The following is a 16,373-nucleotide window of genomic DNA, read 5'->3' as shown; positions in this document are numbered from 1 at the left end:
GTGCGGGGGGCCCACAGCACGAAAGATAGATGTGGTAATTTTTTACCACATCAGCATACTCTGTTTTTGAAAAAAATCAAACAGCTACTTTTTTCTTTTGCTGAAAGTACGAGAGAATTTCTAATAATCAAAATTATCGAAATTTTTGACTTGTGATGATGTATATGCTATTAGTATTTATTCACAATTTTGGTTTATTACAGGCATTCAGAAAATCATCGTACTAATGCAATGAATGATAATGATGGCAGTTCTCCTGGGGAACCTGAACAAGATCCCTTTGATAGATTGTTTTCCGGTTCATTTCATAATTTTGATGCTGAAGTTTCTGACATGTTCCATGACATGGAAACAATGTTTCGCAATGTGTTCTCTTCATCATTTGAGTCTATAGGTAAAATTACTGTATTCTTTTTTTGACTTTTTCAATTTCGAGCAAGGATAAAAAATTTGAAAACATGAAGTAGTTTTTCTGGTTTTCTAAAATAATTTATTGTTGAAATAATTTATTATTATAAATATACGAATAATTAATATTTGACACTGATATTGTAATATTTTGCTTTAAGCCAAAAATTATTTTTGTATATTTCTATGATCAAGTTCTTCTTAAGAATATTTGAAATATTAATTGAGACCTACTAATATTTGGTGCGGTATTTAATTAATATTAAGCTTATTTGTCCTTTAAATGCTTTGTACCAGTGGCGCACACAAGGGAGGGGTCCAGGGGGTCCGGACCCCTCCCAAAGGTCATAGTCAGAGTCTAATAAATGAAAAAAAAATCCTCATGATAAAAGATTTTCAAAAATATTGTTCACTTTTCCTATAACGAATTGCCTATAACAAGCAGAATGGTGATTATAAATTGAATACACTAAAAAAATATGTTTTAGTTTTGTAATTACAGATTACATCAAATGAGATTCTATGAACTTCTATAATCATATGGTGCTTCTGCAACGATGAATTTGATTTCTTGAATCCATTTTTGAAATATGAGAAAAGTTAATGCATAGATTATTTGCCTTCTGGTAATTTATTTAAGTATATTTCATTCAATAATGCTAATTATTTTTTCAAAAGTTTATTTTTTACGGTATTTCGTTCTTGAGAATAAAAAAAATCGAGTCAATATGTTTGATGGCGTATTGGGGTTATGATATGAGAATGAGGCTTTCGATCTTGGACCCTCCCCTTGCAAAATTCTTGTGTGCGCCACTGCTTTGTACAGTTAGTCAAGTGCATGCGGGGCAAAATAGGATGGGACAAAATGAAATAGTTTGTTTTATATGCTTATTCAGTTTTTTATAAAATCACTTACACACTCATTTATTAATACTGTACTACCCCGCATTATCCGGCATGCCATAAAATTCAGGGGTCTCCTGTCTGGTCCTTTCCCGCATGCCAGAAAAATCGAGATTAGAAGAAAATGAAATTAATACTATAATGTTCAGCTTAAAAATGAATACAAGTTCTATACATATCTTACTGGTATAAATAAACAGTTAAATTTTGTAAAAATATTTACTAACAATGTGATTTGTAAAGAATAATTTAAGAGTGATTTAACAAGAAAAATATTGTTTAATAAGAAATAATTTTATAAAATTAGTTTAAAACTAAGTAAGCAAACATTTAAGCAGTAAGTTACCATCCCTAAACCAGTGCTAAAGAATTTACCATAGCTATTCAATAAAACTTACCTCTCTAAAAGGAACCTAATATAATTTATTTAAAAAATATATAAACAAATTGCAGTAATGATGATTACTTCTGAGTTGATTACTTTATTGGCAAAAATTAAATCCATTAATAATGCCTACCATAAATTTGCTTCTATTTCAAATCACTTAATTTGTATTTTGTTTTCAAAATGTTATTCCTCTGTCATATTATGGGTTGTATTAGGGGTACAAAACCGGTTACCTAAGGGTAGCCTGCCAAGAATGTATAGCTTTTAAAGAGAGAAAGATATAGAATTAAAAAACAAAAAAAAGACTTGTAAAAAACAAAGCGATTTCTCAATGCCCTATATATCTTGCTGTTTGCTCAAATTTCAATACTTGTGCCTCCGAATTTTCAAAATTTGTTGCTCTCACGTGTAAAAACCTAGTTTTTTTCGAAATATGCTAACATCGGACACATGAATCAATGAAAATTTTATGCCAAGTTTGACATTTCACTCTTTTTGTATTGTTTAAATACAGTCACTCTCGCTCTTCTTTCACAAGTTTTGAACCTCCTTGGTAGACGGGATGAAAAGCATCAGACTTTCCTAGAAATGCAGCTATGGCACTTTTTCATCTTTCTGCAGGACATGTTTGCTTGCCTGCTTATTTACTTTGGTTTAAAATTTGAGACTCCTATTTCGTGGAAAAACCCGAATTTTTGAAGTATCACACCTTGACTCATGCTCTGCACTTGTTTTTATCTTGCAAAATTAAGAGCTATTAGAATGCAAGAGAACTAATGGTAGCATAGCCGATCTTCAGGGCATTTGTAATATATAAATAAATAACTTTTAATCGTTTAATTAGAAAATTTATCAGCTTCACTATTTGTTTTTTAGAATACTTACTAATTACAAAAGCATAAAGATCATCAGCTGTGTCACAAAAAATGCCTGAATACCCCTTATTTTCATAATCTTGAATCCAAATTATTGTGAGATATCAATGCACTAAATAAATAAATCTTACCAGGGTTGTAGTTTTAACTGGACAAAACCTATTTTGGCCATACCACTGGCAAGAATTGGTTAAAACCGACCAAAACTGGATTAAACCACCACATAGCTGGCCAAAACTGTATTGTATAAAAACACTCTAATATTTATGCACATGCAGTTTTTATGCGTAATGCATGATTAAAATAAATAGGATGTCCATTTATCATAATTAAAATAATTATTAAAATTGATTTATTGATAAAAATGCAACTTTTCTTATTAACATTAAAAATTGTTCACAACAAAGACAAAGGACACTCGCTTATTAGGAATACGAAGCAGCCTGCAATATAAACTAATAACTATTCTTCACCAAACTTGTAAAATGTATTCAATGAATTAAAAAATAAGTAATATACTTTGATTTAATTTGAAATTCATTTTGTGTGCATATAACTATAAAAGCAAGTATATATTGTGCTATTTACACCGTTCAAAGCATATTTTTAAAGAATTATGACATTTCTCCTATGATGTGACTAACCTTCTTAAACATGCCGTCATTTATTACTTGCCTATGGTGTAAAATTAACTGTTTACTTAAATAATGAATTGAGTCTGATCATGAGATTGATGTTTCGTCTGATCATGAGATTGATGTTTCATATGTCTTTTAATTATATAGTCATTTATTTTGTTTTTAAATTTTATTATTTCCCAATGGCCAAAACTGATTTTATCCATGCCGGTTTTAACCGGTTTTATCCGCAGTTAAAACCACCACTGGCCGAAACTCTTACAACCCTGTATTCTACCATGTATTATTTGCTCACCTTTTTCACCTTTCGAATGCATGTTTCTTGCACACTTTTAATTAATTGGAAAAGTAGTGCTTCCTATTAGTCCAGAATTTTTTTTTCTGGCTCTTGGTAAACTAGCCAAACCAAACCCAGTGGCGCAACAGCCCATCAGGGCCAAGGCCTACTTTGGCCGTCGCAGTTTTCTCAAGCACGAGGCAAATGCTCCAGTTAGGTGGTCAGCCAAATGTGGAACTTGCCAGGGTTTAGTTCCCAAGCATGCTTGGTGCTCATTTAATCAACTCACTAAAGGGATGAAAAGCTGAGTTGACCATGCCCTTGGTACCAGAAATTGCGAGAGGTGAGGCGTGAGTTGCAGATTTTTCAGCGGCCTGCAGATAATTTTTCAAAAGAACAAAAAGAAAGAAAGAAAAAATAAATTGAAAAAAAATGAAAACAACTTGGCAAAGATCATTTTTTGACCGGCAAGGCGATGCTTCAGCATTTCAGCTAGAAACATAGTCGCCATATTTGGTCATTCACAAGATCGAAGTAGACAAGATGCTCAAGTGCCTAAGTTTTCAAAAATAGAGCAGAATTCGGTGTTTTATTAACTGCAAACTAATGAAAATAATGTAAAATGCACTGCAAATCATTTTTTTTTCTTTGGATTTTTTTTTTAAATAATTTTCTTGAGAAATGATAAATTTCATATTTAAAATTGCACCTTATCCTCACTGCATTTGCCTCATTGGATGCAAAAGTGCTAAAACTTTTCAACTAAAGTGTAGTCTCATGAGGATTTTTATTTTTAATTATTTTTTTGCAGCAAATTCAGAAATTTATACCTTAATTTTTGGCGTAGTCGCCATATTTGGTCATTCCCAAGATGTTAGTTCGCAAGATTCTTCAAGTGCCTACGTTTTCATGAACAGAATCAGATCTTTATTGCAATGCAAACTATAGAAAGTTATGCAAAATGTACCATTTTTTCAGATATGCAAAATTTTATCTTTAGAATTTTATCTTATCTTCATTGCTTTAGAGGCTAAAATGTGCTATCAACGGACTATTTCAACTAAATTGATTTTTTTTTAAGGATTTTGAATTTATTACTACTTTAATGTAACATATTCAAAAATATTTTTATAATCTTGAATTTCTTGTGAAGACGCCATGTTTGGTCATTAGCAAGATGGAAATAGACGAGACTATTGCCTAAGTTTCCAAAAACAGAACTGGATGTTTACCTCAATGTAAATTATTGAAAATAAACAAAATGTTCAGTAAATCATGTTTTTTAAAAAATTATTTTCATGAAAAATGTGAATTATTATCTGCACAATTGTATTTGATCCTCATTCCTGTGGAGACTTTGCTATAAACTAAAACTTTCATTTGAAATGCAGTTTCCAGCCAACTTCTCATTTACTAATTTATTTATTTATTTTTTGAAAAAAAAAAAAATCAAAAACCTATTTTAACTTAAGTTTTCCATATTCAAATAAATCTGTATTGAATAATTATTTTTCATATTGTGCAGAGTTTTATTTATTTTTATGAAGGTAGTGAAAACTACCCCCCCCCCCCATTTTCCCCCCCACTTTAATACTTTAAAACTTGGTGACAGTGTTTGCCACTAAGTGTTTCAGGTCTAATGTCCACTGGCCAGTTGGAAAAATTCTGAGTTTTGACCTTTACAAAGGACTTGTGTATTATATGAAAACTTAAAATAAAACTAATAATAATGCTGCAGATTATTTTCAACAAACAAGTTTCTGCTACTGGGACCATGCCCACCCCTGGAATTGAACCTGGATCTGCAGTGCGAAGTGCAAAGTGCTACCGCTGGGTGTTCTATTGATAAACTACTGATACAAAAGTGTCAAATGCAAAGAATCTTATGCATTTTATATTTCTAATGATAATTTCAGAGTGTAAAAATATAATATGTATTGCTCATGACAATGACTAATTTTTTATTTACTTTTAAACCTAAATATGAGTATATCTTGATTTATGCAGAATTAATCTTGAATGTTACTATTTTTCAAAAATTATGTATTTAAAATTACACATCCCGAAAAAAAGGTTATGGCATTTAGTTTTTATAAACATGCCTTTAAGAAAAAAAAAACTGGCGCACTTGCTAGTATGTTTATGCATAGCTATATAGAATGGAAATGATTGAGTTGTTCATTTGCTTTCTTTAATTCATGCAGGTTTCCACAACTGGAATGAAAGATTTCATCCTGATGATGATCCTAGGAATTATATGTTTAAGAGCACTGAAGAAAATTCAACGAAAATCATGCCTCCGGTACTTTTAAAAATAGTTAAGCTAATTGGGTGTTATAACATTAATAAATCTATCTTATAGTAGTCAAAAAATTTTTAAACTATGTTTCATTTTCAGTAAATCTTTGAATTTGATTAATCACATTGTTGTCTCAGAGCAACTGTAGGATATCTTACTGTTGTTTCTGGGATTAAATGTCTTACAGTTGCTCTGATATGTCACCATTTTATACAATGAAATATATATGTATATACAGTAAACGACACACATTGCGTTTCACAAAAATGATTAGGTTCCACTGATAAAAAAAAAAACTTCATTCTAGTGATAGATAATTATATAAGAAGTTTAGTGTGTACTTATTTGGATATTAGGGTTTGACCAATGACATTTTTTGGTCGATGGGCTGATTGTTCAAAAATGGCTGATGGCCGATTGTTTTCCTCCAAATGGCCGATCGCCATTGGCCAATGGCAAAAAAAAAAGTTGAAAATTTTTTTGAATTCTCATATTTTTAATTCAAATTATGTTTTTTGCAATCACGAGTTGCGACAGGACCCTACTCATTGGAGTTAGTTTCTAAAAACTACTCCTGTCCTCAAAACCTGCCCCTTCTCCTGGGCGATTACATGTGTATGTGTAGGCGCGCATGCATGTGTAGGCTTGTGTGTGCGTAGACCTGTGCATACACACAGGTGTGTGTGTAGGCGCTTGTGCGTGTGTAGGCTTGTGTGTGCATAGACTTGTGTATGCACATAGGCGTGTGTATGAGCGTGTGTGGGACATAGACGCCACCGACCAGGAGAAGCGAATTTCGAGGGACATTGCTCAGGACCGGAGGAGCTGCGCCTGCAGAGGACGGTGGGCAAAAGTGCTGCAGAGGGAGGTGTGTGGGGGGGGGGGAAATAAAATCAGCGTAGCATCAAGGACAGTCAAATGAGAACAATTAGCAATCGTGATTGCTCAAAAAAATCTTACAGAAATGAATTAATAAGAGTCAGGGATTTAAAGGATCATTGATTCAATTCACTTTACTTCCTTTCTACGAATAAGGAATTTTAATCACAAAAAAAAAAGAGATTTCGACCTAAATTTCTATTTCACGATCACCCAATTTAAACTTCACAAGTTTTTTCGGCACATCTGCACATGCTTATGTACCTAAGAACGTATAGATGACTGAAATATCCATTTTGAATGCCTCCTTAGTTAATTATCACAAATTCTCTTGTGATGTCTTCGTGCACGTAAACTTGAGTCACTTAAAAACGTTATGAAATAGTAAGTTGGAAACTCATACGTACGTAGTATGATTTAAAAGTTGGAGAACAAGTTGTATAAAACCTTACCCTGAATAGTTCACATTACCGAAGTACATCTATCTACAAAATAGTCACCTTGAACGACTATGCACTTCTGCCAACGTTCGAAAAGCTTTTAGAAAGACTCCTGGCAGCCATTTTTCGCAACCACCTGTATGGCCTCTTGCGCTACTGCTTTAACTTCATCGTGGGGAAGAAAGCAACTTTCATGTTGAGGATGCACGGTTCGATTGGTCAATACTCTGATATGACAAATAACACAACATTTCGTCGGACTTAGCTCCGTGTGACTTTTACCTGTTCCCAGTAAGAAAACATTTGTATGGACTCCGCTTTCTTCCGTCAGGAGAAGATAAAGCTGCATCACAGAAGGTAGCGAAAAATGGCTCCCAGGAGTGTTTCCAAAAGTTATATGAACACTGGCAGAAGTACATAGTCCCTCAAAGTGACTTTTTGAAGGTGGATGTGCTTCGGTAATGTGAACTATTCTGGGTAAGGTTTTATGCAGCTTGTCCCCCGAACTTTTGGATCGTGCTACGTACAATCTGTATAGGGTGTAGTTATGCTTCTCCTTTTTTGACTGCTGTGTGATGGAAAACAAAAAACAAGAGCCAAAAAAAAAAAAAAAGGAAGAAAAACAAAGAGACTGTTTAATAACCAATTGATTTGTTTTGTTTTTTTTTACTTGAACATATAACTAAGATTTTAGTAATATTGTAATAATGTATGGATTTAGGTACACTAAACATAGTTAAAAAACATTAAATTATGTTGTTTTAATCATTCAAAAAAAATTAAGAATAAAACTATGAAACCATCAACAAATTACGAAATTAAAGTGGAAAGATTGCACGTAACATTTTTTAGTCAACAAATTAAACAAAAAAGGTAACATAAATTGCAATATTAAATCATAATAGGAATATTTTTATACTTATTTAAAATTTATGAATAGAAAAGTTTGCATTTTTCATGAAAGCTGTAACAGTGGCATAAATTCTGGGGAAAAAAGAAATAGCCATGAAAAGAGCGAGGTTCTTAAAACGCAGCTACATTAAATAAACTCAATATTTACAATAAGTTAATAACTAAATACACATACTACTTGATCTGATGTTTGCACGCGTAATATTGAACGATTTGATTGTTTAACCTTTTATGAAGCACTACAAACAAGTTCAAATTAAATTTTCCAATTTAACAATATTTTTCTGAAATTTAAATTGCATAATAGATAATCCTTGAAACTTTTCTATAACATATTATTAAAAATATGATGAAAATGAAAATAACTTATACATTGATTTCATATAAATACATAAAAATAGTTACTTAAAACAGAAAAAAAAAATCAAACGCTATTAATGATGCAAAAATGATGGTGCATTACGAAATGTAGGTGAAACAAGTATAAGAAATACGCAAAATGACATTCCTTGACCAAAATAAATAATCGCTAAATATTTAAGAAATGCTTGAAACGATGAGGGTGGGTTCGGGGGTCACCCTCTGATTTTGGAGTAACTCACAACATTAAACTTTGGCCCCAACTTCGGCCTCGTTTTTTTTTAGTACAGAACCGCTACCACCAACGCCTTGAAAGAGTTTCTGAATCTACTTCAGCACTTACGAAGAAAAAAATTCAAAAGTCCCTTTGATTTCCGAATTATGTCACCATTTAAATCGTCTTTAATCAATTTCTTTCATTAATGCTCTAAATTCTTCCTAAACAATAGATAAAGCTTGAAAAAAAATCTCTAATTTTATGAATGGTGTTAGTTTTAAACAACTAAGGAGGGGCACGCAAGTGTTCTCTGAAATACAAAAAATAGTCTAATATTTAAAATATCGCAAATGTTGCAATTGCGGGAGAGGCCCGCATGACCATAGGTGCACCATAGGAGTTACAATAATGCTTATGATAAATGTTTTACAACTTACGTGATAGAGAAATAGGGCCCCAAAATGTATTTCGACGGGCCCCAAACTTGTAACTCCGCCGAAGCAATACAGAAAAGACTGCATTACTATAATTCATATTACAAATATCGAAAAATTAAAAATTGCCGTCGGTTCAACGGGAATCTAACAAAATGAAACAAAACCGGTTTTGCCATCTCATATTTGTTTCCATGGTCTCCAACTCGGCAATATATCACCAAATGATCATCAGTCTGAGACGCTATATTAGTTTTCCATTGAAATAAGTAATTAATAGACACAAAAAATGAGTAAATAGTCTTTTTAGAACACCCGATCGAAAACAAAAAAGAGAAGTGGACAACTGGAACGTATGCACACCCCACATGGAGTTATGACTTATGAGAGATACATACCTACATCCAGCCGCAAGAAAGAATGCAATAATTAACTTGTTTAGTATCTGAAGGCAGTATTAAAAACTCTTTCAAGGGTGACTAAAATAGAAATTCATACTGAAATTTAAGTTAATAATTTTATATGAAAACAATAATTTCCTTTATTTTGCATTAAAAAGTAAAACAACAAAGGTCCTTTCTTTTTTCAAAAACATCGGCCAATTCCATCGGCTTTTCGATGTTTTTTAAGGCTGATGGGCCGATGTTTCCTGCTAGTTAGCATCTGCCGCCGATGGCTAAATTGTTGAACCATCAGCGGCCGATGGACCGATGTTTCCTGCTAGTTAGCATCGGCCGCCGATGGCTAAATTGTTGAACCATCGGCGCTGATGCATCGGCCATGTCCTATTGGATATATACACGCAATGTATATAAAGAAAACTTGAAATAACTAACTATATACAGGAAAAAACTGTGGTTGATAGTTTTTCGGAAGTCATTAGTTTTCTCTATAATTCTTTGTAGGGTAGTATCACATACATGTTCGTTCATCTTACTTCCATGATGACAGTAACTTCCTTCACTAACAAATCAGAAAGATCATTTGCCATTGTCAATGATAGACTCAAATTTTCGATTTGAAAACTTTAATTGTATGTCATCGATGTCAGTATCTTTGTTGCTTTTGTCCTCTATAGTCACTTCTAAAAGTTTTTCTTTTAGTGAGCTCTGAATTTTGTGAGTTTAATAACTTTACTTCTAGAAAAAACTTTGGAACCAATTGCAAAAATGTCTCGAGTGGCCCAAGATCGTTTATTAGCAAACCAAAATGCATTTTTTTATATGGTATCTGCAATCTATTATTAATAATTTTACTGTAGAGTTTATAAGTATTCTTAAGTATACTGTGTAGTTTCCGCAACAGCTGTGGTCTCCTCAGTTAAAGATAGAAATAATATTTGCTGGTTTCCAACTGTATTTCACAGCTTTTCCTGCACATGTTAAATAGTTTGAGTACTATTTCCTGTTGCAAAGTTCATCCATACTTTAGAAGCTTGGCACGTAAGCTTTCTGTACCTACTGCCTTTCTGTTTTTAACACTTCTTGTTGCCCAATTTTGTCGATATTGACAAAAGTGACCCCCCCTCCCTTGATGTAAATATTATTTCTAGCTGTATCATTATAAAATATACTCTTTTATAAATGAAACAAGGTTAAAGTTTTTCAGAAGATTGTTACTGGATGAATTAATGATTAAGTGTAATAACAATCATAAATTAACAATATGTGCTCTTCAAAAACTTTTACTACAAGAATGGAAGGTTAAGAGAACTCCCCAGTTGTATGTTGGAACGGGTCCCCTAATGTGTTAGTTCGCCCCTGCGAAATATCACTATCAAACGCGTCTTTGCCATGTATTCCTGTTCTGTTTGTACACTCTCACTCGTCCTACATATTTCAAAATGAAGTGTTCCATTTCTAGGCTTCCAGTCCATATACCTTCTCTCCGTGGTCAAACTTTAATGCTCAGTCCATTCCTTTCTTTGTATGACATTAATGTTTGCATCATCTTTTTCTTCTTTATTTTTCTAAGAAGTTTTTAGGTCAAAGTTTTCTGTTCAAAAGTATTTTTTCAGTCAGTTTTTCATTGGTAATTACTGTAATAGCCATTCTCTGAAATTAAATTATTTTGCTAATAAAAATATATTTTAGTTTTAAAGCATTTTATAGCAGTTGTTGATTATTCTTCAGATTTTTATTTATTTATTTTGTTTTTTAGTTTTCATTGTCGAGTAACATTAATAGTTTTGTTATCAATGCATTTCAATGTACCACCAATAGTTAAGTTAATAATGCTTTTCAAAGTATCACTAATAGTTAAGTTAACAAAGCATCAACCAATAGTTAACAAACAAGCTATGATTTCAAATTAGAACATGTTGATTTTTTTCAGCACATTTAGTGTATGATTATGTTTTAATATTATTTTCATGCTTCTCTTGTGGAATTTATTTGAGTTTTTAATTTATACATTTACATTAAAACTTTGAAACTGAAGCTATAATTTTATTTATAGATTTTTGGTGCTCCTTTTAATGATGATAGCTGTAAAGATTCAGGTAATTTTGGTGCACTTTTACACTGCTCCATTATTGTTCTCTATTATTGCTTTTATTACTAAAAGTGTTATGCAGTTATTTATGGGAAAGCTGTGACTTTATCCATATCAGGCTTGAAGTAGTTCTTTATAGAAATTTTATTCTATATTATAGAGATAAAAATTGCTGCTACTTTAAAAATTTAAATTTAACTAAATATCTTTGTGTTATTAAAAATTTTCAACACTTAACAAACTTGAGCATCCATTCTCTTTTTGAAAAATGCTATCAATTGGTTCATCTATGAGAATTAATTAATATTTTGAAATTAAAGCACCCATTACTAAGTGAACCTATGCAGATCATGAGCACTCAAAGGTCTGCTGTTTGAAAATATATATCATCTAAACATATTTTAAGAAAATACATAATGTTTACAAATTTAAGCACATAGGTACAATTTGCAACATATATAAGTGGCTAATCTAGCCATCTTGGTACTTAGTATATACTTAAAACTTCATGTGCATAAGATTGATGCTCTGAAACTTTTTTAAAAAGAATATAAACATGTTGTAAAAAATGTACATCATCATGATCAATAAAAAGTTATTTTCAATAAATGTATTCATATTGTAAAAATATACATTTGTATGTATTATGAACTTAAAGTTACTTTTAAACCTCTTGGAATTCTTGAGTATACTCTGGCTGTAGTAAAGGGTTTAACATTCAGTAAAAATGGTCCTGCTCCAGAGAAGGTAAAAAATTGCTAAAACTTTCCAGTAAACAAAATTGTATAGTTGTGTTGTATACTACACAACTATAGGCAGCTATTCAAAGTCTGGAAAAAATTTCATTCCTGTTTCAATAATGTAACTTCTCAAATTATTGTGTCTTTTACCATTGCAAAGAACTTTTGAAGGTGTTTAATTTTCAAGTAATATTATAGTTTATTTTTAAGATTGATAATTATGAGAATTTTAACTTATGGGGTGGCGTTCCCATTGTTGTTAACTACTTTAAATAAAACATCCTCCTAAACCGAGAGCTAGATTTGTCGTTGGATTTAACGAGAAGCATTAAACTTTGCCAACATTGCCAACCAAATGAGAAAGTCATTTTTGATACCATATTTACCAAGATATCGCCAATTGCTCACCAAATTTGACGATATATCGCAAAATAGTTACCACCAAATCTAGCACTAAACCTAGTAGTTTCTAAACCATTTTTGGCAGGAAAGAATTTGAAGAAATTTTCAGTATGTGAGACTCCATATCCTTTGCTGACGGATATGGAGATCTATAGAAACTTTGCCAAATATATATCACAAAATGGATTACATTAGAATCTCATTTGTTACCCCAAATTTGTTAAGATACAGTAAAATCTGGGAAGTTGACCACCCTTGTAAGTTGACCACCTTTCTAAGTTGACCGCTTTTTTTCAGGCACAGAATTAGCCCTTATCATATAAATCAACCTCTGTAAGTTGACCACTAAAGTTGTGCACCGCAAGTGGTCAACTTACACAGGTTTCACTGTATTGTTAAATAAAAACCAAATGTTCCGATTTGTCATCAGATGGTCATTAAGTGTAGTAGTTTCTAGGCCAATTTTGATAGAAAAATATTTCCTGGAGATTTTCGAAGGGAAATGTTACCGTAGGTTTTAAAAAGGTTCTGTGAAAACTTCTTAAAATGTTGCCATTAGAATTGAGCTGAAACAGGATTTAGAATCTCATTTTTTGTGCTGAATTCGGCAAGTCATCATCAAATGGATGCCATATCCATCCACAAGTCTAATAGATTCTAAACTGCTTTCTGCAGCAAGACTTTTATGGAAACTTTCCATAAGAAATGACACCTATGGCTGGAAAGCAGTTTCTGTCTTTATTTTCTCAACCGTTAGCCATAGATACATACTTGCAACCCCAAAAATGGTTAAAATAAAGTGCAGAATTAATGTATTTAAAGTTTGAAAGAAAAACAATATTTAGTGAAAAAATACAAAATGTAACTTTTCATATGGTCCCTATGTCTTCCCATTCATATTTAGAGTAATCTTAAGCACGAAAAAATAGAATTTAAACCCCGAAAAATTGACGTAAATAAGACCAATATTCACCAAGATAATGAAACTTAATATTTTTTGGCTCATGCCACTTTACACTCGCGGTTTTCAGAGGCCATATAGGGACTTAATAAACCTGTTTTTTTTCTGAACCTGTAGAAACTTTTGTAGTGTGTTTTTATGTATCATAGTATAACATTTCATTTGTTTTTTCAATAGCAATGAAAAGGGCAAATATATGCTGTTTTTTTTTTTTTTTGGCTTCAGTAATTACCATAATCAGTGCTCTTCTGGTAGGTCATATCTTCCATTCTCATTTTCAGCTCAGACCCTTCAAACTTGAAACCCTACTTCAAACTTGAAAAATTTGTTGAATTTTAGTAAGAAAGGCTTTGATTTTTTGTTCCAATTGTTTTTTATGCTTGTGATTTCCTTAAATTCGAATAGAGAGATATAGAGTAGATATAAAATGTTAGGTTTCGTATTTTCTTCATTTCAAACTCTTCCTATCATAACTCTGCACTTTATTTTAACCATTTTTTCAATTGGAAGTGTATATCTAGGAGAAATGGTTTCAAAAAGTATAGTCTTGCGGGTGAAACAGGGACATGCTGTGTATAGTTGTAGATATATTATGTATGTGTGCATAATATATAAATTATAATTGATTTTTCTTCTTCTTTCTCTTTAATTCACTCAGGTTTGGAGTATTGGAGTGAAAGATTTCCAACTGAAGAAAACCCTATAAATTACATGCTTAAGAATCCTGAGGAAAGTCAGCATCCAACAAAAATAATGCCTAAGGTACTTTTGAAACTTATTTAGCTGCTGTGGGGTTTTTTTTTTCCCTTTAATGATTGCATTTTACTTACTGAGAGTTCTAAGATCATTTAATGGGTAAATGTTGTTTCTTTTTTTTTATTATTTCACACTATGTTTCCAAAACAGCTCTCTCAAAAACATTTTGAATTCTTGACCAAAAAAAAAAAAATATTGTCATTGTGTTTGCATAGAACTTAATCATACAGAACATGCAGATTGCTTTAAATCATGACAACTATAATTTTCGATTTAAAAATCTGGATTTTCTTTTTTTTATGTATGAGGGGGGGATTGAGTCTTTTTCTGTTAACCATCACCCTGAGCTATTTCTAGATTTCCCTTGCAATGTCGGATATTATTACAGAATTATTTCTTGATTTTACTCTACTTTTCATAACAAAGTTTTTGCATCACAGTCAATGTAGTGCACGTTCTCTTTCATTTTTGACTGAAATGTGCTGCAAAATTACCAGCTTGGTAAATCCAGTAAATGGTGTATGATTTTCTGGCTGTGTTTTTGTAACAGATTTGGTGCATTTAGTGCTTGTCATTTTTTGTAATGGCTGCATGCTTGCAGCCGCGTGCACAGAAATTTTGGAGCCCATCACAAATTACTTTTCTGGGTCCCCCTCCATATTGTTTACCCCTATATTTCACGCCTAGTTTGAAAAATATGGGCCCTCTTCAAACTCGAGCCTGGGCCAACAGGTGTCCCTTCTCCCCCTGTGCATGCCCCTGCATGCTTGTACAGGTTTTTAAAATTAGAAGGTCATGGTTTTGATCCCAGCTGGAATATGATGCACTCATTTTCAATTTATATCTGTAGTCAAAGTCTGGAAACAATCCTTATATTGTATTAGTTATTCATTTCTCAATGCATTGTAATTAAAACAATGGGGTTTACAAGGTATAATGTTGAAAAGCTGGTTAATTTCCATTATTACATTTATGTACATTAACTTCATTCTAATTGTTTTCTTCGTTTTTGTTTGAAATCTATTTGTGCTTTTACTCAGTCTTTCATTGAAAATTGCTCATGATTGAATACATAATTTTGCTTCCAGGTGTTTGATGGACCACTTGATGATAGTTATAAAGATACAGGTAATATTAGTAAACTAATTCAAAATTTAAAAAATAAAACCCTAGATAAGGAAGGTGCAGAAGCTTTAGAAGTGGTCTCACAGACCGCTTCTAAAGAATGCAATGAAATTTAAACCAGATGAACTTGCCAAATGTACTGATAAGCAAGGGAGGTGTTCAAGGTCACAAAACTAAAAGCTATTGGGGGGAAAAACCATTCAATCGGACTAAAAATGAAATAGATATGGTGGGATGAACTTTTGAGTGGTCTGTGAGACCGTACCTCCCCTGTTATGGGTTAAAAATGCTCTCTGAATTTTAACTATACAAACTGAACTTTCATATATGGGTCATTCTTCAAAAAGTAACCTTTCAGTCACACGCCTTTTACAATAAAAACTTTAAGGAACAATTCCTTTAACAATGCTTCTTAATTTCATTATAAATATATCTATTTAAACCTGCCAACAATTTTTTAAAAATTTTTTTATTTTAGTATATTTTTGGTTCACAACATGTGAATTCTCACCTCAATGGCATGTCACACACACACACACCTTGTGTGACTGTTTATGTTGCTTAATAACTTGTTTAATTAAAAGTATATACTTATTTATTTATTTATTTCACAAGTGTCTCAAATACTAATTGTTTAAGCATATTTGATTTTTTAATATTGTGCTTTAGTTTGTTTTAGTAGGATGAGGAGTCATGTCACACAATAATTCTCACCTCCATTACCTAAACACATACTGCCATTCTTCATTAACACGTGGCAGTAATGACACCAAATTTAATTTTCCATGATACAAGGGAGCCACCTTGTTTATTTTCAGCCGTAAAGAAGTTGTGAAATTTTTGTCGAAAAACAAGAAGGTGGATTT

The 16,373-nt window shown here is 32.1% G+C and overlaps 1 protein-coding gene across 2 annotated transcripts in view; it reads left to right on the top strand.

Moving 5' to 3' along the window:
* Positions 1 to 16,373, top strand: part of LOC129218544 (uncharacterized) — a 49,545-nt gene that overhangs the window by 2,334 nt on the left and 30,838 nt on the right. The window contains exons 2-6 of one of the 2 annotated variants that reach the window (XM_054852843.1): positions 204 to 394; positions 5,694 to 5,806; positions 11,488 to 11,530; positions 14,285 to 14,388; positions 15,471 to 15,510. In XM_054852843.1, the coding sequence (XP_054708818.1) occupies positions 204 to 394; positions 5,694 to 5,806; positions 11,488 to 11,530; positions 14,285 to 14,388; positions 15,471 to 15,510 (491 nt within the window). The remainder of the gene's footprint in view (positions 1 to 203; positions 395 to 5,693; positions 5,807 to 11,487; positions 11,531 to 14,284; positions 14,389 to 15,470; positions 15,511 to 16,373) is intronic. The other variant, XM_054852844.1, reaches the window with a different exon arrangement.

Source organism: Uloborus diversus, chromosome 3, assembly GCF_026930045.1.
Source record: "Uloborus diversus isolate 005 chromosome 3, Udiv.v.3.1, whole genome shotgun sequence".
Classification (NCBI taxonomy): domain Eukaryota; kingdom Metazoa; phylum Arthropoda; class Arachnida; order Araneae; family Uloboridae; genus Uloborus; species Uloborus diversus.
Note: the sequence above shows the minus strand (reverse complement) of the source record. Positions and strands in the feature narration are given on the sequence as shown.